Source organism: Symphalangus syndactylus, chromosome 10 (assembly GCF_028878055.3).
Source record: "Symphalangus syndactylus isolate Jambi chromosome 10, NHGRI_mSymSyn1-v2.1_pri, whole genome shotgun sequence".
NCBI classification, from domain to species: Eukaryota; Metazoa; Chordata; class Mammalia; order Primates; family Hylobatidae; genus Symphalangus; species Symphalangus syndactylus.
Window position 1 is genome coordinate 100,356,309 of NC_072432.2, and position 23,271 is coordinate 100,379,579.

Genomic DNA, 23,271 nt, shown 5'->3' on the forward strand with positions numbered 1-23,271 from the left:
GGTTTTTGTTCTTGGTTCTGTTAATGATTTGATGAATCACATTTATTGATTTACATATGATGAACCCTTTTTACATCCCTGGGATGAATCCCACATAGTGAATGATCTTTTTGATGTGTTGTTGAAGTTGGTTTGTTAGTATTTTGTTTAGGACTTTTTCATCTATATTCATCAAGAATATTGGCCTAGTTTTCTCATTTTGTTGTGTCCTTGTCTGGTTTTGCTATCAGGGCAATTCTGGCCTCACAGAATGAGTTTGGACGTTTTCCCTCCTCTTCAAATTTGTTTGAAGAGTTTGAGTATAATTAGTATTAGTTATTCTTTAAATGTTTGGTAGAATTTAGAATTGAAGCCATCAGGTCCTGAGATTTTCTTTGGCAGAAGACTTTTTATTACAGTTGTGATCTTGTTATTTGTTATTGGTTTGTTGAGGTTTTCTATTTCTTCATGGTTCAATCTTGGTAGATTGCATGTATCCAGGAATTTATCTATTTCTTTTAGGTTTTCAAATTTGTTGTATAGTTGTTCATAACAGTGTCTAATGATTCTTTATATTTCTGTGTTTCCAGTTGTTATGTCTCCATTTTCTTTCTGATTTTATTTGGGTCATCTCTTTTTCTTAGTCTAGCTAAAGGTTTGTTGATTTTATCTTTTCAAAAAATCAACTTTTTGCTTCATTGATCTTCTGTACTTTTTAGGCTCAATTTCATTTATTTCTGCTCTGATCTTTATTATTTGCTTCCTAGTACTAATCGGGGGTTTGGTTTGTTACTGCTTTTTTAGTGCATTTGGGTGCATCAATTACATTATTTGAAGTCTTCCTACGTTTTTTGATATAAGCATTTATTGCTACAAACTTCCCCTTTACTGTATTACTCCTTTTACTGTATCCTGTAGATTTTGGATGGGTATTTCCATTTTCATTTGTTTCAAGAAATTAAAAATTTTCCTTTTTAATTTCTTCTCTGACGCATTTGTTGTTCATGAGTATGTTGTTTAATTTTCATGTGTTTGTGTAGTTTCTGAGGTTCCTCTTGTTACTGATTTCTAATTTTATTTCACTGTGGTCAGAAAAGATATATATGATTTCTGCTTTTTTGAATTTGTTGTGACTAGTTTTGTGGCTTATAATTTGCTCTATTCTGGAGAATATTCCACATGCTGATGAAAATAATGTCTTTTCTGTAGCAGTTGGGTGAAATCTTCTGTAAATATCAGTTAGGTCTGTTTGGTCTAGTATGCAGTTTGACTACGATGTTTGTCTTCTGTCTGAATGATCTGTCCATTACTAACAGTAGGGTGTTGAAGTCCCCTATGTATTGCAGTATTGTATTACTGTATTGCAGTTTATCTTTCCCTTTAGATCTATTAATGTTTGTTTTATATACTTGAGTGTTCTGGTGTTGGGTAGATATTTATAATTGCTACTCTTGATGAACTGACCCCTTTATCATTATATAGTGACCTTCTCTGATCTAAGTGTAGTTTCTTTTGCTCTCTTTTGGTTTCCACTTGCAATGAATATCTTTTTCCACGCCTTCACTTTCAGTCTATGTGTCTTTATAGGTAAAGTAGGTTCCTTGTAGGCAGCATATAGTTGGGTCTTGGTTTCTTTTCTTTTTTTTTTTGAGATGGAGTTTCACTTGTTGCCCAGGCTAGCACGATCTTGGCTCACTGCAACCTCCGCCTCCCGGGTTCAAGTGATTCTCCTGCCTCAGCCTCCCAGTTAGCTGGGATTACATGCATGGACCACCACACCTGGCTAATTTTGTATTTTTAGTAGATATGGGTTTCTCCATGTTGGTCAGGCTGGTCTTGAACCCCGGACCTCAAGTGATCTGCCCGCCTTGGCCTCCCAAAGTGCTGGGATTACAGGCATGAGCCACTGCATCTGGCTTTTTTTTTTTTGAGACAGTCTAGCTCTGTCACCCAGGCTGGAGTGCAGTGACATGACCTTGGCTCACTCTAGTTCTGTCACCCAGGCTGGAGTGCAATGGTGCGATTTCAGCTTACTGCAACCTCCGCCTCCTGGGCTCAGGTGATTCTCATGCCTCAGCCTCCTGGGTAGCTGGGATTACAGGCGTGTGCCACCATGCCCAGCTAATTTTTGTATTTTTAGTAGAGACGGGGTTTCACCATGTTGGCCAGGTTGGTCTTGATCTCCTAGCCTCAAGTGATCCACTTGCCTTGGCCTCCCAAAATGCTGGGATTATAGGCGTGAGCCACTGTGCCTGGCCAACAGTGGGTTTTATACCTCAAATGTCTTCTTTTTGCATATTAGTATTTTTTTTCTTTCAGATTAAAGATTTCCTTAGGCATTCCTTCTTCTTTTTTTTGTTTGAGATGGAGTCTCACTCTGTCACCCAGGCTGGAGTGCCGTGGCACGATCTTGGCTCACTGCAACCTCTGCCTCCTGGGTTCAAGTGATTCTCCTGCTGCTTCAGCCTCCCCAGTAACTGGGTTTACAGGCATGTGCCACCACACCTGGCTAAATTTTTTTTTGTATTTTTAGTAGAAACAGGGTTTTGCCCTGTTGGTCAGGCTGGTCTTGAACCCCTGACGTCAGGTGATCTGCCCACCTCAGCCTCCCAAAGTGCTGGGCCACCATGCCTGGCCTGCCTTCATATTTGAAGGATAGCTTTGCTGGGTACAGTATTCTTGGATGAAGGTTTTTTTTTTTTTTTTTCTTTCAGTATTTTGGAAATGTCATTCCACTGCCTCCTGGCCTATATAGTTTCTATTGAGAGGCCTGTTGCTAGATAAATTGGAATGACTCTGGGAAGCTTAACCATAAAATATTTTGTCTCCAGTCACTTCACTTCAAACATACTGTGTCAAATCTCTCTTTGGATCTTTATCAGCATTTTGGGCACATTTCACAGCATTTTGATTATGTTCAAATATAACAGGTGTGACTTTCATCGCAATTACCAGGCATCAAAAAAGCTGCATGTAATAAAATGGAGGGTAGCAACACCAATAATTGAAAGCAATAGTGCTGGTATTTCCTTAGTTCTTATTTGAACTTTTTAAAAAAGCTCAAGCTTCTTTTTTCACCTCTTTCTTAAACATTAGAAAACCTTTCCTTCCCAGAGCCCTACAACCTCTTTCCTGTATTCCCCAAATATTAACTTGCAGATTTTACACTCCTGGGTATCACAGTACTTCTTGAACCTTTCATATGAGAACAACTTGACCTGACAGAATGAAGAAAAGCTAAGCGTTAGGAAGGCTGTTCCTGGGACGGTGTGTCTCTTGGTGGTAACTGAGACACGAGGGAAAACCAGAATTAGGCTCAGGAACTGTGTTGATAAGAGGAGGAAGATTTTTTAAATTATTGCTTGAAATAGAAAGGCTGTTTTTACATGTGTGGAAAATAAGAATTGTTTGAGTTGGATTCTAACAAGGGAGAAGGCACAGTTTAGGACAGCAAAACTTCAAGGGTGAAGAGAAAATCAGTGATTGTGATTCTGCAGGAGACATTTGTTGCTCCCCTGTTGCATCATCTCCTCTTTCTTCCCTCCTCCATGATTTCTTCTCAAATCAATTCTCTCCCACCTAGAAAACCATCTAAGATACCACCCTTGCCCTTAGCCTTCCTCTTATTCACAGCCAAGCTTCCTTTGTTCACACTCTAGGCCACCTTCACTTTCCATTCATGCCCCGACCTGCTGCAATCTGACCTCTGCACTCACTACTCCCTGAAATGGTGCTCATTGGTGGCACCAACAGGTAGTTTCCAGTGCATATCTTATGGGATTTTTCTGCAGAATGGGATGATGTTCACGATGTCTTCCTTCTCAAAACCTTCTCTTCCGGTTTCTGAGATGTCACAACTTTTCTTGTTTTCCTTCTATGTCTCTGGACTCTCCTCAGTTTCTCCTTCATTGGCTTTTCTTGTGCTGCCCTTTTAACCTGGAGCACCCCAGGTCCCTGCTTTGGTCTCTTTTCTTCTTCCTCTACCTCTAGGTGATCTCACTAATCAATTTATAATGGAATTTATTGTAAAACTCTCTTAAAATCTAAATATTCATGTTAGAAATAATAATCTCAGAAAGAAATAAGATTTGTTGCTTGAAATCATTTATACTTTTGCAGTACATGTTTTTGAGATTTTTCAGAGTAGAAAGCCCTCTTTAAATGTAGAATTGTCTTGTTTCATTTCAACACAACCAATGTAAAAGCTGAGAAACAAAATAGGTGATGGGAGAATGATGATTCTGTGGAGAGTGTAGATAACTCACCGAAGACAAGTTTATATAATATAAGCAGGAGGACAATGGAGATGGGCTCATGGACTAGACACAGACCTCCCTACAGCTCCTGTGGGCCTAAGCAGTGGACTCTGATCCTGTGGCAGCTCCCTCATTGTCACAGCTAATTGGACTGGTGGATGCTCATTCAAGGGCAGTCAATCAGCGGACTGGCCAGTGAGCTAGGGTTGGTACCTTGGCTAAAACCAATGAGTGGGGCAATCTGGCTTCTCTCAGGAGAACTTGAATGCAGACAGACTACTGAAACTGCAATCTGGTAGTATGTGCTGGAGCTGAGAAGTCATGGAACATCATGCAGACTCAGGGCCTGGAGGAGCCATTTTTAGCCACATGGCAGGAAAGGGAAAAAGTAGCAGAGGCACAGGAACCAGTAGAGTGAAAACAGAGCATGTGGCAGACAGCAGGTAGAGGCTGGGAATCATGAGAGGGTGAGGGCAGCCAGGCCTGTGTTGCCCATGCTCCAGGCCCCCGTCTCACTTTCTCCTATACCTCCTCTTCTTCCCACTCCCTAGGCCAACTCAATTCAGTTGTTTCTGGATTTCTGGTCCCAAGCAGTCTTTCAGCAATCCCTTCCCCCATGTTCCTCCTCTGCCACCTGTCCAGGTTCCTTGAGCCAGTCTCTGAGTCTCTGTTCCTTGCAGCAAGATGGAGGTTGAGGTCTGGCCTCAGGTCTGGAGTCAGACTGGTGCATCCACCAGAGTCCAGGTTTGCAGGTGCAAAACTAAGAGGCCAGGGAAGGGAACTCTGAGAGCCCAAGCCTGTGCCTGGCACTTGGTGCAATGGAGCATTGTGTAGAGGTTGCATCGTTTTTTGTGGATGGCCTCCCAAGAGCCTCAAACATCAGCATCTGACAGCACCATTTTTTGGCTTAGTTTCATCAGAGAGGACCTGTACCTTGGCCATCATTAAACCAGATGCAGTGGCCCATGGAAAGACTGATGAGATTATCATGAAGGTAAGAGAGACAACACTTACCATGCACCACTGTCCTTATGTCCTCTTTTGTGGATAAACAGGGATGGGGCACCGGGCAGTGATATCTTAGTGCAGAAAGATGACTTCTAAGGGGTTGTAGCTCAAACTCCATTCAAGTAAATGAAAATGTTAAATCTGATTGGGACAGATAATGTGGGGATCAGTGTCTCCACAGCCTTTAATGTGGCCTGTCTTTAATTTTTTACCTTTCAACTAAATTAATTAATCAATGTGAATTTGGGCTTGATTTACCCTTTTAGAATATTTATATATATTCTACAGATTCAGGAAGCTGGGTTTGAAATTCTAACAAATGAAGAGAGAACCATGACAGAGGCAGAAGTGCAACTTTTCTACCAACACAAAGCTGGAGAGGTCAGCTCATCTACTTCCACAAGTTCAACACACTGTCGTTTCTCTTCCTCCAACATTATGCTTATAGATTGATATTAGTTTGTGACAGAAGAAATTATGAAGAACCAAAATAGGAACAGCAAGTGGGTCATGAATTTGTTCTCAGAATGACAATAGGCTGTATCAGGTAAAGTTTTTTGGTTGCAAAGAAAAGGTTTTGACTCTAAGAAATGAATTAAGGAATTTATTAGAAGCATAGTCCATAACTCACAGAATTGAAGGGAGAGTTTAATGAGAAGGGCTTGGACACAAAAGGAAGCTAGGGATCTCGAAGCAAAGCCTCGAGCATATCACTTTAGGTACTGCCATTGGATAACTCAGATCTAACTACCTTCCATTTGCTTCTGCTGATGACCCACCTGCTTGGGAGTCTTCTTGGCTTAGCTTGGGTCAGAACCCTTCCTCTCAGGTCAGGGGTGTGTTTGTGTGTTGGGTAACAGGCATCCCATGGTTGTCAGTCAAACTTGGACCAACTGAAATGGGTAAGGGCTGTTCCCTGAAGGAAAACCAGAGTACTGTTACTTGAGGAGGGAGGAAGGGTTGTGAGGCATTGCATGAAAAAAAAAAATACCAACTATATTTCACCCCTTGGTTATCCAGCATCACACGATTTCCACAGATATGGTCTTTTAAATGTCTCTGCCTAACTTATATAATCTCATGTTTATTCCCAAATGAGTCAACTTAAAAGTCTCGTCATTCTGAGTTCTCTGAGTGTAGTTGGTCATCACTACCACCCATCCCTGACACCCTCCACAGCAGGCAGAGGTGGCCAGGCAGACAGGGTGCAGTGGCTGAGTGGCCATGGGCATGCTGGCTGGTAGCAAGGCTGCTCATTAACTCCCTCCCATTCTGTGGGTGAGATGGGCTCGCTGATCCTCTGCAGGCCCTAGCAGCTCCTGCCCTAGTCACTGTTTTCCCTCCCCGTGCCTAGGAGGCATTTGAGAAGCTGGTACGTCACATGTGCAGTGGACCGAGCCACCTCCTGATCCTCACCAGGACTCAGGGCTTCGAGGACGTGGTCACTACCTGGCGAACCGTCATGGGCCCCTGTGACCCCAATGTGGCCAGGAGGGAGCAGCCTGAAAGGTGATGTCACCAGCTGTGGTCCTTTCATCCATCTTAAAACCTGCATCCCAGGAGGCTGAGTCCCACTCAGTGTTCAGCCTAGAATCACGGGTAACACAGAGGACTCTCTGATGGCCAGGAGCCTCTCTTTTATATACTTGGGGAGACCCTGACATCTTCCCCCTCTGGTCCAGTCCCCAGCCATTGCTGAGTGCCTCCTGTGAGCTGCCTCCTCTTCCTGCTCTGTCCTCTTCTGAAGGCTGCTTCTGGATTCATTCCTCAGTCACTGTTTTCTCTTTTCAGCCAGAGGATTCCACAGGGTACTCCCAGGAAAATACAGATTCTAGGGCCCCATTCAAGCCTGTCAATCAGAGACTCTGGGCCAGGGCCTGAGAATCTGCACTGTAGTCTCAACGCCATCCAAACCTACTCCCCATCAGGGTGTCCTGAGGCCCTCGGGAGTCTGAGTACCTTGTTCTGCACATTGCACTGGGCTTGCTTGGCCTGCTCCTTGGACTTGGGAGTATTTAGCTTGGCGCCAGCAATCCAAATCCACTGTACCTTGGCCTTTGAAGCTGACAGGCCCAGACAACGGGAAAGAAATTAGAGAGGCCAAGGAACTGCAGTTGTACTTTGTAGCTATAGGGGACCAGGAACATTTATATATGAGGCAGGCTGGGCTAGTGAAAGCCAGCTCAAGGATTCAGATCTTAGGTCACTGCAAGTCTCTTCTCAGCCTGAGTTCTCTCAACTGTAAAATGGGGATATGAGCATCCATCAGGATTGTGTATACATACATGTATATATCTCACCGAGAGTAGTGCTTGACACACAGGAAATCATAGTAATATTATCTTACGAGGTTATTGCAAGGATAACTATGCACAACTTTATCAAGCACTTGGTATGGTGCTAGCCTTTGGTAGTAATATTGAAAAAATGGCAGCTCTTGTGCTTACACCATTAATCATGCATCTTTAAAATGGGGGTAACAGTAGACTCCCTCATAGAGCTGTGGCGAAAATGTAATGGGATCATGTAGGTAAAGTACCCAACTATGTGCCCAGCACACTGCCATGACCAAATAAATGCCAGCTACTATTGTCATTGCTGTTCTTGGTATTTCCTGCAGAGAAATCAATTTCACAGGAATGCAGGGTGCTGATTGGTAGTTGGTGATCATGTTGCCAGAAAGCAAAACATTTCTTTTCAAATGAAACAATTGTTTCTTTTACATTTTGCCAATGTTCCCAGTCTCCGAGCTCAGTACGGCACAGAAATGCCCTTCAATGCTGTCCATGGAAGCCGGGACAGAGAAGATGCTGACAGAGAACTGGCATTGCTCTTCCCCAGTTTGAAATTTTCAGACAAAGATACAGAAGCCCCTCAGGGTAAGTCATCAAGGCAGACTTGGTCTTTATTAAATCATAGATACAAGGAATTTGTGACTATGTGCTTGAGTGTGTGGAGGACTGATAATTTTTGGCAACTAAGTCTTCAACCTAATACAGTCCTGTTCTGAAAATACAGGTCATTATATAACTTATCAATACTAAACTGTTTTGTGTTCTCATAGAGCAACAGTGTTGCTTTTTAATACCTCATTAAATTTTTTGCTGCTTATCTTGGAGTCATATTTTTGTTACAAAAAGTACTTTATTTGCATTTCCCTGTGGAAACCATTGGGAAAATTTCATTAACTTTCTGGAAGCCTACCTCAAAGCCAGTCAGAGGCCAGACCTGCTCCACACTCTCCATGTTAAGCCCCTAAGGGCTCACTGAGAAATGCAGCTATACGGAAGGGCCCTCAACCTGAAGCCTGCTGTGACCTCATCTCCCTCAGCCCCACATTTCAAAGCATGACCGTTGTTTAGGACCTTCCCTTCATGGGAAGCATTCAGACAGCCTCTGGGAAAGGCATGCCAGGTGGCATCGCCACCTCCAAATCTGAGTGATAACCCCAAGGGGTCCGGAGCCCATGTGACTCAGTCTACTCCACAACCAGTGAAACTGCTACATTACATGTCTCTGGTTTGAACATGAAATGAGTGGAAGGGGCTGGGAGATGATTATCTTGGGAAAACCCAAAGGATGTAAGGGTTGGATTCTTGGGAGGTCGCATTCACATCTTAAACGTGTGTCTAAATGTTTGGGTTTTAATCAATATATTTGCCTAAATGTTTGATATGCTCATGGTCTCAAGATCTGAAATGCAGCCAAGTCAAAATAGGTGAACTTGCCACTGCTCTGTGAAGTAGAATTATTCCCACTGCCAGCTGAGGCACAAGCTGAGCGTGCCACAGAGGTTGGGGAGCCAGGAAATCTTGGGAAGTGTGGCTCTATGTGGATCAGAGACCCACTGACACTCCAGGCCAGCTTTCCTCTGGGACCTGCCCTCAGAGAGTCCATGATGCATTTCCTTATGTGTCCAGGGTTGTGGGGCCCCTTCAAGCTTTTGGGAATGGGGGGTGGTAATTGGAAGCAAATAGCTGTAACTCAGAGCCAAGTCTGTGGCAGGTGGCTGGGAAGTTCTCACTGGGCTGTTGGGAGTGCTGCAAGATCATGAGACTGACTTTTTGGCCTCAGGTGATGAGAAAAGGGGCTATCTGCAGACCACATCCTGGGAATAAGTGCACAGCCTCCTTTGCATACACTGGCAGCCTGGCTGGGGTGCTGTTCTGTCCATTTATTCTGATGTGTCACTCTCAGCTTTGGGGAGCAGCATATGCCTCCACTGTACTTAGCACTATTCCTGCTAAAAAAAGGCAGGAGTCAAGGTGATAGACAATCCCGGGTTTGAATCCTGGCTCCACTATTCCCCAGCTGAAGAGCCTCTGAAAAGTTACTTACCTTTTCTGGGCCTCAGTTTCCTCATCTGTGAAATGGAGATAATGATAGACTCGTCATAACCACAAATAACCTCATAATAAAAATCTTCATCATAGAGCTGTTGTGAAGATGAAAGACAGAATGTAAAGCTCTTGGTCTGGCATCTGACACGAATTAAATGCTCAATGTTATCCATCTTAATTTATTTAATTCCTGGTCCCTAACACGTATCAGGACTTCTTTGCTGGCCCTCCTGCTCTGACCTTTAACTTCCCATTTCTTCGTGGATGGTGGGTGGGACAGAAGGTCTGGGACAGGGCTGTTTCCGGAGTCCTACCAAGCATCTGTCATCCCACAGGCGGTGAGGCTGAAGCAACAGCGGGGCCCGCTGAGGCGCTTTGCTTTCCCGAGGATGTGGATTGAGATGGCTGTGCTGCTCTTCCAGGGCACGTGACCAGGGGTCTACTGCACAAAACAGACCTCCAGAATCGGAATTTACTCTTTTGAGTACCAATACTTTTTGGTTTAGCTGTCTTCTGTAGACAATGAAAATAATATGACTGGGCGCAGTGGCTCACGCCTGTAATCCCAGCACTTTGGGAGGCCGAGACAAGTGGATCACCTGAGATCAGGAGTTTGACACCAACCTGGCCAACATGGTGAAACCCTGTCTCTACTAAAAATACAAAAAATTAGCCAGTCATGGTGGCGTACACCTGTCAACCCAGCTACTTGGGTGGCTTAGGCATGAGAATCGCTTGAACCCGGGAGGTGAAGGTTGCAGTGAGCCGAGATCATGCCACTGCACTCCAGCCTGGGTGACAGAGTGAGACTCCGTCTTAATAATAAAAAAAAAGTAAAGAAAGAGAATAGTATATACCTTTCTGCCTTATTAAACAGTATGTAGAACAGTTTTTTTTTTTCTGTCTTTGGGATTTTACAAAATAATTGAACATCAGTTATTACATTCTGTTGTGAGATACAAGTGTCATCTCAGAGGATACTGGGTTATATGCGATGGTGTTTCCCCAACAATAAATCTACCTTATGAATTAAACAATTTTAGAACTTAATTTGGTAACCATGAGCTTGAAAACAGTGCAGCAAGATTGGCTATGACACTTCCAGGCACACTGATGCCGAGGCAGATATAAATAGGCTCCAAATGCTTCCTCACACTGCCTGCCCAAGTCACACCAACAGTCATTTAATGCTGCCAGATTTTCCCATCTGCAGTTCTCCATTACCAGGGCATGTTCATAAAGCAATGCTTAGACATTAAATTTGGAACCAGGATTCATCTAATTTTCTTGACGCATCCCTCCCCCATTTCTCTGGCTTCTGATTCTGGCTGACACCTAAATTTAAAAGCTGAGAGCTCCTAGTGCGGCCAGGTTGCCTTCAGCTCTCACTGAATTGCCTGGCTTAGCCATCCCTCTACAGTTCTTCTCTTGAGGGACACAGGATTTCAGTAAAAAGTAGCTCTTATGACCACTTGGGAATTATTAGCACACAATGCCACCCCCTCTAACCACTTTACCTGTAAATTTGCCAAGTGCAGGCATACTTTTTCCTGAGGAGAAGGCCATGTTCTTCTACACCATGAAGCAAATGCCAGCGTCTTCCTCCTTGCTGGTTTTGTCCATGACTTGAAGTTCTTTAAATAGGCAGTTAGCTCCCAGAGGACATCTTCGTGGGTGCATCACACTTCGTCAGCTTAGCACAACACAGTCTGTGCTAGGCCCTGAGCTGGCTCTGGGGACACACGGTTAAGTCAGTCCCCACAGTTGGGAACCAAGGCCAGTGACCTTCAGTAGGCCCTACTGTTTAAGGCCACTGTGTTTCCCAGGACCTCATGCCACCCCTAGATGGAAACACACATGTCCACAGTGCTCATTGGAAACTGTACAGGATCTCAATGTGCCCAACAGAGCTTCCTCACTGACAGGACCTGTCAGGAAGCTGGATGCACTATTCCAGATCCCCAGACTCACAGCCCACCATGGGGCTGTGCTCTTCCCTTTGGGAGTGGGCTCAAGAGCGGGGCCCATATGGTCTGTGCCCACTTCACAAGTGACAAACGACTTGGAGAAGCCCTGTGCCTGGGTTTCCACACCACAGGTGTGTGTGGCTCTGAATGAGCTACTTGGAGGGGTGCACCCAGCTGACAGCCATCTGATCTCCCCAGAATCTGGGAAGCCAAGGATCTTTCAACATTGGTGAGATGAGAGATGGAGCCACCAGAAACTCCCAAAGCAGGGGAGAGAGGGGAAAATGAGGTTGGGGAACTGAGCCTGTTGGCGGGGAGTGTTCTTGTGTCAGTGATGGATGAAGTAGCTGGGCAGGGCAGTGGGAAAGCAAGTGGGGCACTAGGTGATGGGGCAGAAGTGGGAGGAATGGTGACATGCCCCTTCCTCCCATTACTGGTGACTCAGGGATGCTGTGGGTTCAGCATTGCAGGGCATCTCTAAGAGTCCACAAGTTTCATGGCATAGGGAACAGGGGAATGGGGTGTAAGGGGGTTCCCGAGAGTGGCTCAAATATCAGCCCACTCCCAGAGGATGGAACTCATTGGCGGAGACCCTAGGCCTGGTTTCCCACAACAGAAGCAAATACGGAAGTAAAGGATGGGTGCTGTTTTTGGCTTTAAGACCCCTCGGTTCCTGGGTGTGAGTGCCTGACAAGGAGGAGGGCAGGCTGGGCTCCATGAAGTCAAGGAGGGTGGTTTAAGGACTGGCTCTGGACCTCCACTCAGACTGAGGGCAGATTGCTTGCCAAAGCCAGGAGCCAGGGGCTGCAGAGATAGAGAAAAGGTGGCTTAGTAGTCCACTCAGTGGCCCTTGGGGAGTTCCGTCAGCCTTCCCTAAAGCCACATCCTGGACCTTCTCTCACGCTGGAAATAAACATGTGCCTCTCTGCCCAGTAAACAGGGAAGGGGCAGGATGGGGACAGCACCAGTCCCTATCCCAGATGGCAAGAAATTGGAACCATTCTGTCAGCCCTCCATCAAGATCTGGGGTGGGACTCCCCCTTTCCTCCTTTTTTAGGCCTCACTTCCAAGTTTTCCCGTGGCAGTTATGGGAAACAAGGGCCTGCTTGGCCCTGCTCCTACTCTCTTCGCCTTAACCTTGGGTCCTCTCAGAGGTTCCCACCACGATTATTCCCTCTCTTGCTAGCCACCTCATCATCCTCCCGCCACACTCTGGCACAGGTGTCCTTGGCTTTGTTTCCAGTGAGGCCTGGAGATAGGAGGTGTGCCTACAATTCAGAGATGGGAAAAGGTGGCAGTGCGTAGTAGATGAAGAGCACCTGTGTGTCCTTGCAGAGGGATAGCAAGCTCTTGCATACTGTGCAGCTGGTGGCAGTGGAGATGGGGCATACCTAAGGAGAACAGGATGGAGGGGGTGGACATGACATTGGGGACGGGATATCTTGTGGCTGGGAGTGGCCACCTGTGAAGGGTCTGCTGGCCTTCGGAAGGAGGCCAAAAAGAGAGGGGTCCCCAGACTGCTGTAGATGCCTCTGGAAGCCACACTTACCTTAAAGCACTGGGTCCCACTCTGAAATGCAAAGCCACTTCCCAGCCCTTCATTTACCAAGAATCACAGGTTCCAAAAGCCTGTACACATTATCTTCTGATGTTTCCTAATGTTCTAGACATTTGGAAAACAGACTCCTTTTTAGAAGTTGCCATGATTTTTCTTGGCGTTTATTAGCATGTGTTAAAATCATATTATCCAAACACTACCAGAAGAACATGTATTGTTCTGAATAAAGTGCTTAAAGAAAAAAAAATGCAACTTATTAAATTGGACATTCTTTTCTAGTTCATAAATTTTGGATTACAATCAGGGCACAAAAGGAGAAACAGAATGCAGTATTAGAGCGAGAAGCTTAGTTAAGAACTTGGGTGTAGACACAAGACCATGTCCACTCTTCCCACTTCCTTGCTGACTGAACACTGCACCTGCATAAAGCAGCAAACAGCTTTGTTTCAATAAATACATTTCCCTTCATTCAAATCAGAAAAGTTAATTATAGTAAAGCATTTTTAATTTGACCATCTGTTTATACCCACAGGCAAAATTTATCCACAGAGTTTAAGTGTGAAAGTGTTATTTCATTGGGCCTTGAGCTTTCTAATGCTATTTGGGTTCAAGATTGTCTCAGCAATTCATTATTGGTTTCTTTATATTTACCTAGTACTATTTAATACCAACACTATAGTGTTTTGTGTTAAAAATGCCAACCAAGGATATTTTCACAGTTCTAGAAACAACGAGTGGGCCTAAGGCTTTCTTCCCAATAAACTAAGTTTTCTTTTAACTGGGTTTCTCACATTAGCACTCTGATATCTGCACAAAACCAAGTCCTGTTGTGACAGATTTTAAAATCAGTGATGTTCTGAAAAAATAACTTGGAAGTCTCTGTGTTTGAATCTTGGGTGGCCATGTCGACAGCAGGAAAAATTGCATTAAATACATTTTTAAAACATTCATTTGCAACCAAACATTTAAATCTTCCAAGGAACGTGCAGGGTGGTGATAGGGCAGCTGCAGTGTGAGCAACCCCATCAGGAGTGGCTGAGGGTGGGCCTGGGGCTCCATCAGTGGCACACACTCACCGCAAGCTTCTGGACCGCAGACCTTGCATCCTGGTTGTGAAGCCTTTGACCTTCTTTTAGCAAAGAGAAAAGGCAGGCTGCTTCTTCCTTCAAACAGTCAAGAGCAACTTCTGTTGAGTTCACCTTGCCGCTGACCCAGAAGTTGGAGCAGGGGCCAAGCTAAGGGGTTCAGAAAGGCTAACAGTACTTGCTGTAAAAAGAAGTCATCTTCAGTCATCCTCGGGAGATTCCCCTGCCCCTCTCTCAACTTGAGTGCTTTTAGCTTCATGCAGGAAAAGATTTTAGTTGTATCTTTTATTAAATTTCAATCTCGTTTTACAAAAGCATACCAACTAGCAATCCTGAGCAACTAGTATGAAATTTGCTGAATACAGCTAAGAGAAAGCTTTCTAAACTATCCTGTTCTTTGTTTCTTTCTACAGGGGTGTCTGTAGAACATTCTTCAGTTTCACAGTGATATATGCTGTTTCAGGAAGCACAAGGTGTTCTGTTTCTGGGAAGTGATGACCTACTTTTAGTCTGAGCACAAGTTTCCATGACTGGTTCTAAATCTGGCCAGATATTGCTAATACCAATGACAAGAGTTAGGGCAATTGGGAGGCTCTTGGTCCCCAGTTCCTGTCAAGGGTAAGCCCATCTGGGTCATGGCTGGGCTTTCACTATCAGTAGTTATATTTCCCTTTGATGCTTCAAAAAGCCTATGGTGAATCTGTTGCCTCACTTTACTCCTCCATTTGACTTGGAAGCCTGAGAACTTACTGAATTAGGATGAAAAAAGGCTCTGTACCTGCTAATATTGACGGCAGTAAGATGCTAGCTTACTATTTTGCACAGCACCATGTATAGTGCCTGTTAATCAGGCCAACTATAGCCAACTTTTTCTTTTTTTTCTTTTTTTTTTTATATAAAGAAAATCTATGTAAGTTGAGGTTCAGAAATGCATATATTTTTTACTTACAAATATTCATCTGACCAAAATTCAACATAACCTTTATGGAACACTTAACAATTGTTTTGTTTTTAAAATAACATTTCATTCAAACTGTATATAATTCAGTAAAGTTTTTTATACAGCAAGCAATGCTTAAACCCTGGAAAATCTGTAGAAAAGAGATTTTCACACAAAATAAGAAAAGAAAAATCTGAGGTATCCCTCACACACACACATCCATTCATTCTGGCCCATGTACGTGCACATACACACGCATGCCTGTGTGTTCACACAGACATATTCATTCTCACTCACAAAGTGGCTGCAGCATAGGCAAAAAATTGTAGGTCCAAAGGAAAATGATTGATTGTTCTAATAAAGAGTCCGAGTAGCTCAGAAAAAAAAACCAAAACAAAACACAAGAGTCTTCTGAGGAAATTACTACCTCAAAAAAATGTTCTCAAGATGAATTTGAGATCTAAGCCTACTAAACTGCTTTTGCAAAACAGCTCCCTGCAGTCCAAGGTGACTTGTGCAAATAGAAGGAATCAAATGAGGCTGGTTCCTGTACTTCCTTAAACAAGGAGGTGGGATGCTCGCAGGTGCCCAGGGGCACTCCCATCATGCCAGGTACTGCTGCAGTGCCATCTTTGCCCTGAAATCACAAAATTCCTGTTAGCCATCATCTCAGAATTGTAATTGGGGTAAAAAACCCTATGGCTCAATGATGATAGCTAGGGAAGTCTAAAAAAGTAAATCTCCAGAGGGAATTGGGGTGAGCCCAGGTGGGCACCTGCCTTAAGGGGTAGACACCTGAAATCTACTCTGGCTATATTCTTCTTTCTGTGGTTGTCTCAGAGGGCTGTTACTGCACTTAAACCTGCTGCAGCTCAGTGACATTCCACAGTCCCTGGTATGTGCTGACATTCTATGTTTTCTTTTGTCACTGGTATATAGTTGTGATAGGTCTTAAATTCTTTACTTTTTCTTACTGCCATGTAGGTTTTATGCAGTGAGGCACAACACTAGGGGAGAACACTTAGGGTTCTGGGAAGCAAATAAGAAAACTGACCAAGGAAATGGTGTTGAGGTGATTAGAAGGTACATGGAAGGGGCCAAGAGCCCATGGGATGAGGCTGTCTTATGCTTCACATGCCTCAGAACTGTGGAAGAAGGCTACAATTTCATCTTGTTCTTCTCATCACACCTGATGACACCGTAACTGATCAATGTGAGATGTATGTTGTTACGGTGATGGGGGAAGAAGGTGGCCAGGTGGAAAGGAAAAGATAGAACGTAGGCCGGGTGCTGTGGCTCACGCCTGTAATTCTAGCACTTTGGGAGGCTGAGGAGGGCGGATCACCTGAGGTCAGGAATTCAAGACCAGCCTGGCCAACACGGCGAAACCCGGTTTCTACCAAAAATACAAAAATTAGCTGAGTGTGGTAGCAGGCACCTGTAATCCCAATCACTTCGGAGGCTAAGCCAGGAGAATGGCCTGAACCTGGGGGGCGGAGGTTGCAGTGAGCTGAGATCGTGCCATTGCACTCCAGCCTGTGCGACAAGAGTGAAACTCCATCTCAAAAAAAAAAACAAAAGAACAAAAAACAAACAAACCCAAAAACAAACCAAAAAATAATGTGAACAGTGACTTAATCTATCCTGATCCTTGTAAAAGTGGCCTCCTTTGAGGTGGGCCCAAAGAGGCCTCCTTTACTATTCCTATCACAAACTTGGTAAAGTTTCTAAAGAGGCTGCAATTGTGGGAGTTAGGAAGTCAGGTTTCAGCAATGGTCTCTTCTAAGCTATGGAAAGAAAGTCTACCTATGGAAAGGTACAATAGCTGATCAAACTAATACCAAGTAGACTATGCATACAATAAGCTGGATTCAAGTGCAGTTTCTGCAGTAATGGACACAACAGTTTTTTAAGTGGTATACTAAGGTGTATTCTTGCAATTATGTAAGACTCTAAAGATGATATTGTGAACAGTCCAATCCATCAGAACAGAAAGCTCTAGAAAGATTATCTCCAAGTTATGAGCAAGTTGGGTTCTACAAGGACATTTTCAGAAACAAGTTTATGAATGATGCCACAGACCATCCACCTGACTCCCCAAATACTTAAAGAGGCTGAGAAGAGCAGTTCTGATGGAGGTGGGAGCTCTGGGACCCTGCAACCCTGAAGCCCTCTAAGCCTGGGTGGAGAGGGCTGGTTAGCAATAGTTCCTCATCTGTAAGCATCTGAAAGTCAAAGGATCAAAGCCTTAATGACAAAAGGAACCTGAGAGATGTATTCTTCAGGTGATAGACTTTACTGTACCATGATGCGAATACCACGAGGGTCTTGATCGAAATTCTGTATTGCTCTTTAAATCTGCCAAATTCAAACTCCTTCTGGATCTTATTCAGAGGTTGGCTAGGTTTGATTATTTTGGGTCTCAGACACTGTACCTTTATTGTCTTTCTGTCATTATCTAAGGAGTCTTTTTAGAAGAATGGTTTTGGAGGCAAGATTACCCTTTCTTAGATGGACTCAGGTTGGGTAGCTCAGACCTTGATTCTATTATTTTATGGTTTAAGTTTAAGATGAGCTAAAAACTTATGTGAAAACAGCACCAGAGTGGTCTAAGCAAGCAGGCTAAACCTATCCCACTTGATGCTGGTAAGGCCTGTCTTAACCATCCTATGTCATCCCTGAGATGATTTTAAGTAAAATCTGTTTTTACTTCTGAATAAATATGAGATAAAACCCCCAGTGAACAATCTGGCTCTCAGGCAGAAGAGACGGGCTGACAGAGCCCATCGTTTATGCCAGCAGCTGTGGAGGTGGTTCCAGTCCTCAAGGTACAAGCTCAAATCCAGCCTTCAGCATGTGGATGGACTTGACTTTGATGGTACATTCATCTGACCAGCAGCCTTGGGCTGCAGTTATTTAGTTCTTCTTCCTCTTTTTTTTTTTTCTTTCTTTCTTTTTCTTTTTTTTTTGAGACAGTCTTGCTCTGTTGCCCAGGCTGGAGTGTAGTGGTGCAATCTCGGCTCACCCTAACCTCTGCCTTCTGGGTTCAAGTGATCCTCCTGCCTCAGCCTCCCGAGTAGCTGGGACTACAGGCACACGCCACCATGCCCGGCTAATTTTTGGAGTTTAGTAGAGACGGGGTTTCACTATGTTGGTCAGGCTGATCTTGAACTCCTGACCTCATAATCCGCTTGCCTTGGCCTCCCAAAGTGCTGGGATTACAGGCATGAGCCACTGTGCCCAGCCTAGTTATTCTTCTTTAGCCTACAGGATGGTAAGCTTCGGGGAAGCAGAGGACCAGCCTGTCCTGTGTGCTTCACAATCTGGAAGAGCCATTTACTTCAGAGGAGTTAGTTAAGTTCCTCTCCCCTTCAGTGGAGAAGACAGACAACCTGACAGCCAAGGCACAGTGTGACGTGTTCTACAGATGCTACAGGAGCACAAAAAGCATCCCTGGCAAAGCCTGGAGGGGAGGGTGGAGAGTGGGCCAGGCAAGGCTTTTTGGAGGACATGGCAACCTGATATGAGTTTTGAAGGATAAACGGTCACTGTCCAGGCATCTTTTTCCTTTGTTTTCTGGACACCTTATGCGCCTGAGTCTCTGCCTGCCTCACTAGCTGTTCCTTCTGCTCCTTTGCTGCATCTTTCTTGTCACTGCCTAAATGCTGGGGGGACTCTAGATCTTGGTCCTTAGTCCTCCTTTCTCTCTTTTTTACTTGCTCTAGAAGACTTCATCCAGCTCCATGGCTTTAAATACCATTCAGATTGGCCGGGCGCGGTGGCTCACGCCTGTAATCCCAGCACTTTGGGAGGCCGAGGCGGGTGGATCACGAGGTCAGGAGATCGAGACCATCCTGGTTAACATGGTGAAACCCCGTCTCTACTAAAAATACAAAAAATTAGCCGGGCGCGGTGGTGGCCACCTGTAGTCCCAGCTACTGGGAGGCTGAGGCAGGAGAATGGCATGAACCCGGGAGGCGGAGCTTGCAATGAGCCGAGATCACGCCACTGCACTCCAGCCTGGGTGAAAGAGCAAGACTCCATCTCAAAAAATAAATAAATAAATACCATTCAGATTTACAGCCCTGCTCTTCCAAGTCCCTTGAATATCTAATAGGCATCCTAACGTTGGCATACCCAAACAAGAACTCTTGATGCTCCCTACTGCAACCCACTTCTATATTCCTCACCATCTTGGTATACGGCAACACCCTCTGTCCAGTTGCTCGGGCTAAAACCCTAGACATTTTCCTTTCCTCTCTTTAACATCCTATACTGAATCTGTGAGTAAGTCCCGCTGGTGCTTATCTTCAGATTAAATCCTGAATCCAACCACTTCTCAATACTTCCAATACGAATCCCCCCCTCCCTTGCCGACATTATTACAATGGCCTTTAACTGGTCTCTGTGCCTCCATTCTTGCCATCCTACAGATGGTTCTCTGTACAGTCACCAGAGTGATCTTTTAAAAATTCAAATCAGGGCCTGGCGTGGTGGCTCAGGCCTGTAATCCCAGCACTTTGGGAAGCCGAGGTGGGTGGATGATCTGAGGTCAGGAGTTTGAGACCAGCCTGGCCAACATGGTAAAACCCTGTCTCTACTAAAAATACAAAAAAATTAGCTGGTTGTGGTGGCAGGCGCCTGTAATCCCAGCTACCTGGGAGGCTGAGGCAGGAGAATCACTTGAACTCAGGAGGCAGAGGTTTCAGTGAGCCAAGATCACGCCATTGCACTCCAGCCTCGGCAACAAGAGTGAAACTCCATCTCGAAAGAGAAGAAAAGAAAAAGAAAAAGGAAAAGGAAAAGGAAAAAAGGAATTCAAATCAGATAACGTCTCCTCTCCTTAACAGTCTCCAATGATTTCCTATTAAACTCTGAATAAAAGCCAAAGTCCTTACCTTACCTACAAGGCTCTTCGTGGTCTGGCTTCTTCCACCTATTAGCATTCTCCCTTCATTATTTTTCATTAGCCCTCTGTTCTTCTTGCTATTCCTTGAACATAACAAGTTCACTCCTGCTTCAGGGCCTTTGAACCCACTATCACCCCTGTCTGTAATACTCTTCGTCTAAGCATTTGCCCAGATGAAATCTTCCTTATTTCATTCAGGTCTCTGATCATGTCATCCTCAGAGAGAGCTTTACTGGCTAACCTAAAATAAATTTTCTTGATCTTCCATTCCTTCACCTTGCTTTATTTTTCTTCACGGTACCTCTCATCACCTGATACTGTGTTACGTACTCATTTGTTTATCATCTATCTTCTATACTAGAATGTAAGTTACATGAGGGCAAAGACTTCATCAATTTTATTCACCATTATATCTCCAGTGCCTAAAACAATGCCTGGCAGAAGGCAGGTATTAAAAAGAGATATCTGATGAATGAATGGGGACTCAGAGGAGAGGAGACTGGGATAGCAAAGTAGATGGAACAGAATGTGTAAATGCATGAAGGTGTGCTACTGTAAGTGGACAGGTATGGCTGCAGTATGGGGTGTACATGGTGGGTGCAGGGAAGATGTGAAAGGCAGAGCCAGACCATTAAGGGCTGAAGGGCTTCTAAGCCATGCTCAAGAGTCTAGAGACTCAAAGTACTGATGTTCCCTGATTTGTTATTATACAAAGGTGAAATGGAAAGTGAAGGCTGTTACAAGGGAGAACACACAGCTAGGAAGAGCATTTATGGCTCTTTCGAGGTTAGCTGAGTATCTGATTATAACTCTCGACTCTACCAGGAAATGATGAGCTCTTTGAGGACAGTGATTCCTTAGTGGTCGCTTTTGTATCCCCAGCAGCTGGGCCAGCCTGGCACAAAATGGGTGTTCAGTGAGGTTTTGAGCTAATGAATGTTTGCATTACTGGTTTTTCTGCTTTCCAAAACGCCACATGCATGTCTATTCTAATGATCAGGCGAATGTACACAAATGGCCTCTGGATCCAATCCACTAAGATGGCCCAGACTCATGTTAATTCACAATAAGATGAGAGTCTTTAATAATTTGGTAATCATTAGTTTACAGCTCACTCAAATGTCGTACAGTGGCTCATAGAAAATTACAAAGAAAATCCAAGAATCTAAAGGATTTAAAAAGTATGGCCATTAATTACCAAGCAATTCAAACCCTTTCATGAAAGAATCCAACACAGCCCAAAGCAAGGCCTTTTCACATTCATACTCACTTGTCACAAAGGTTTGAATCTGGTGACTGACTCAGTTTGTGTAGAATATCTACGATGCCCATGTCTCGTAATTTATCCTGGCGTTCTTGTGAACCTAAACGATTAAAGCCAGGTTATTGGGAACATGACCCAGGCAAATGCTCTCTTTGATGTAAAATTAACAATCTAGAGCCTTACCAGTGTCCTTCACTCCCTACTCCTCCTGTACCCCTTGTCCTCTACCCTCTCCCAATGTAGTTGGACCCGCTCATGCTTGGACTCTCTGACAGTCTTCTAACTCGTCTCTCTGCCTCCTGACCATCCTGCCTGCAGTCTATCCTGGGTTCTGCAGTTGGACTGATTTCTCCATGGACTATAGGGTCAAGGTGAGATTCTTCAGCCTGGTACAAGGCCCTCTGCCACTGACTCCCAGCTTCATCACTTCTTTCAGGACATAGCCATGGCCCTGGCCAGACCAGGCCAGGCTCTTACTACTCTAAACAGGTCTTATCTTCCCCTATTGTCTTCTACCCTCCTCTGTCCTCCCAGCACTTTTTGTTGCCTCTCCACACAACTGGCACTTCCAATTTCATATCACTCTGTTCTATCTTCCAACTAGACTAACATCTCCTTGAGGGTGGCTTTGTCTCCCCAGTACACAAGTGGTACTTGGTATCTAGGTCTGTGGGCGGAATCCAGTTTCCCTTCTTGCACTTTGTTTTGGGTGCTGCTGCTGAGTAATCCCCTGGAGTCTTCCCCACTGAAGAGCCCACAGTGACCATTCATGCACTGGCTCTCTCTAAACACACTGAATCAGAATTTCTAGGCATGGGGCCCAGAAATCTGCACTTAAAAAAGTTCCCCAGGTGATTCTAATGCAGCCAACCCAGCCTTGAGACCCACTGCTCTCCTGTATTTGCTACCTTGGCTATATATTGGAATCATCTGGGGAGCTTTAAGAACCACTTATGCCTGGAGCCTACTCCGAGAGATTCTGATTTAATTGGCCTGGTGTAAAAATTCCCAGGTGATTCTAATATGCAGCCACAGTAAAGAACCTCTGATCTATACAGGCCTCCTTAAAGACCAGCTGCTTCACTGGTCACATTGCACTTCTCATTTCTCACAAATGCATCTTCTTCTCCATCAAGCTTATCTGCCTGTAGTCCTCATATGTGCTTCCTCTGCTCATAAAGAAGGCTCATCCTCCCCCCCACTCTCTCCTCTCACCTTCTTCAAGGGCATCTCACCATCCTCCTCATCAGCTCTCTCATGGCGGGGACTGCCACTTACTTCTCACTCTCTCTCCTTGAATCTGGTATAGAGTTGGCTCCAGCGGGGCACTCAGTGTTGACTGTCCAGCTGACTTGGGCTAGTTCCACTGATTCTCATACCAGGGCAACTCTGGAGGGTGCTTGGGCCAGATGGTCCAAGAACAGAGCCTCTGCCCAGGATCTCAGGGGCACCTGCTGGCTTCCCTGTGCAAGACACTCTTCCCATAATTTTTTTCAAAACAAATCTCACCAATCTCTTACCTTCCTCTTCATTCCATATGAGGTTTGATATGCAAAACATGGCTGCAAGCTGCAGTTTAACATGTGAATGGCCCTATTAATACAGAAAAAGAAAAAAAAATCAAAATGGTGGTAATCTCATTTTAGATCTTTTTTTTGGGGGGACCTACCATAGGCAATTCCTATAACCTAAAAGTCTGAAGCAGGGCTGGGTGAGGTGGCTCATGCCTGTAATCTCAGCACTTTGGGAGACCAAGGCGGGTGGATCACGAGGTCAGGTGTTCAAGACCAGGATGACTAACACAGTGAAACGCCGTCTATACTAAAAATACAAAAATTTGCCAGGTGTAGTGGCGGGTGCCTGTAATCTCAGCTACTAGGGAGGCTGAGGTAGGAGAATCGCTTGAACCTGGGAGGTGGAGGTTGCAGTGAGCCGAGATCGCACCATTGCACTCAGCCTGGGAGC

The 23,271-nt window shown here is 44.7% G+C and overlaps 2 protein-coding genes across 7 annotated transcripts in view; one reads left to right on the forward strand and one right to left on the reverse strand.

The window, feature by feature from the left end:
• The window catches only part of NME9 (NME/NM23 family member 9), a 28,830-nt gene extending 18,507 nt beyond the window's left edge, over positions 1-10,323 (forward strand). The window contains exons 8-12 of the mRNA XM_063610726.1: positions 5,147-5,229; positions 5,532-5,624; positions 6,598-6,752; positions 7,986-8,122; positions 9,919-10,323. Of these exons, the coding sequence (XP_063466796.1) occupies positions 5,147-5,229; positions 5,532-5,624; positions 6,598-6,752; positions 7,986-8,122; positions 9,919-9,983 (533 nt within the window). The 3' untranslated portion in view covers positions 9,984-10,323. The remainder of the gene's footprint in view (positions 1-5,146; positions 5,230-5,531; positions 5,625-6,597; positions 6,753-7,985; positions 8,123-9,918) is intronic.
• A 4,785-nt stretch (positions 10,324-15,108) lies between these two features.
• The window catches only part of ARMC8 (armadillo repeat containing 8), a 115,614-nt gene continuing 107,451 nt past the window's right edge, over positions 15,109-23,271 (reverse strand). For all 6 annotated transcript variants that reach the window (XM_055295297.2, XM_055295295.2, XM_055295301.2 and 3 more), the window contains 3 exons: positions 22,827-22,899; positions 21,313-21,406; positions 15,109-15,770 (listed from right to left, as the gene is read on the reverse strand). In XM_055295297.2, the coding sequence (XP_055151272.1) occupies positions 15,737-15,770; positions 21,313-21,406; positions 22,827-22,899 (201 nt within the window). In that variant the 3' untranslated portion in view covers positions 15,109-15,736. The remainder of the gene's footprint in view (positions 15,771-21,312; positions 21,407-22,826; positions 22,900-23,271) is intronic.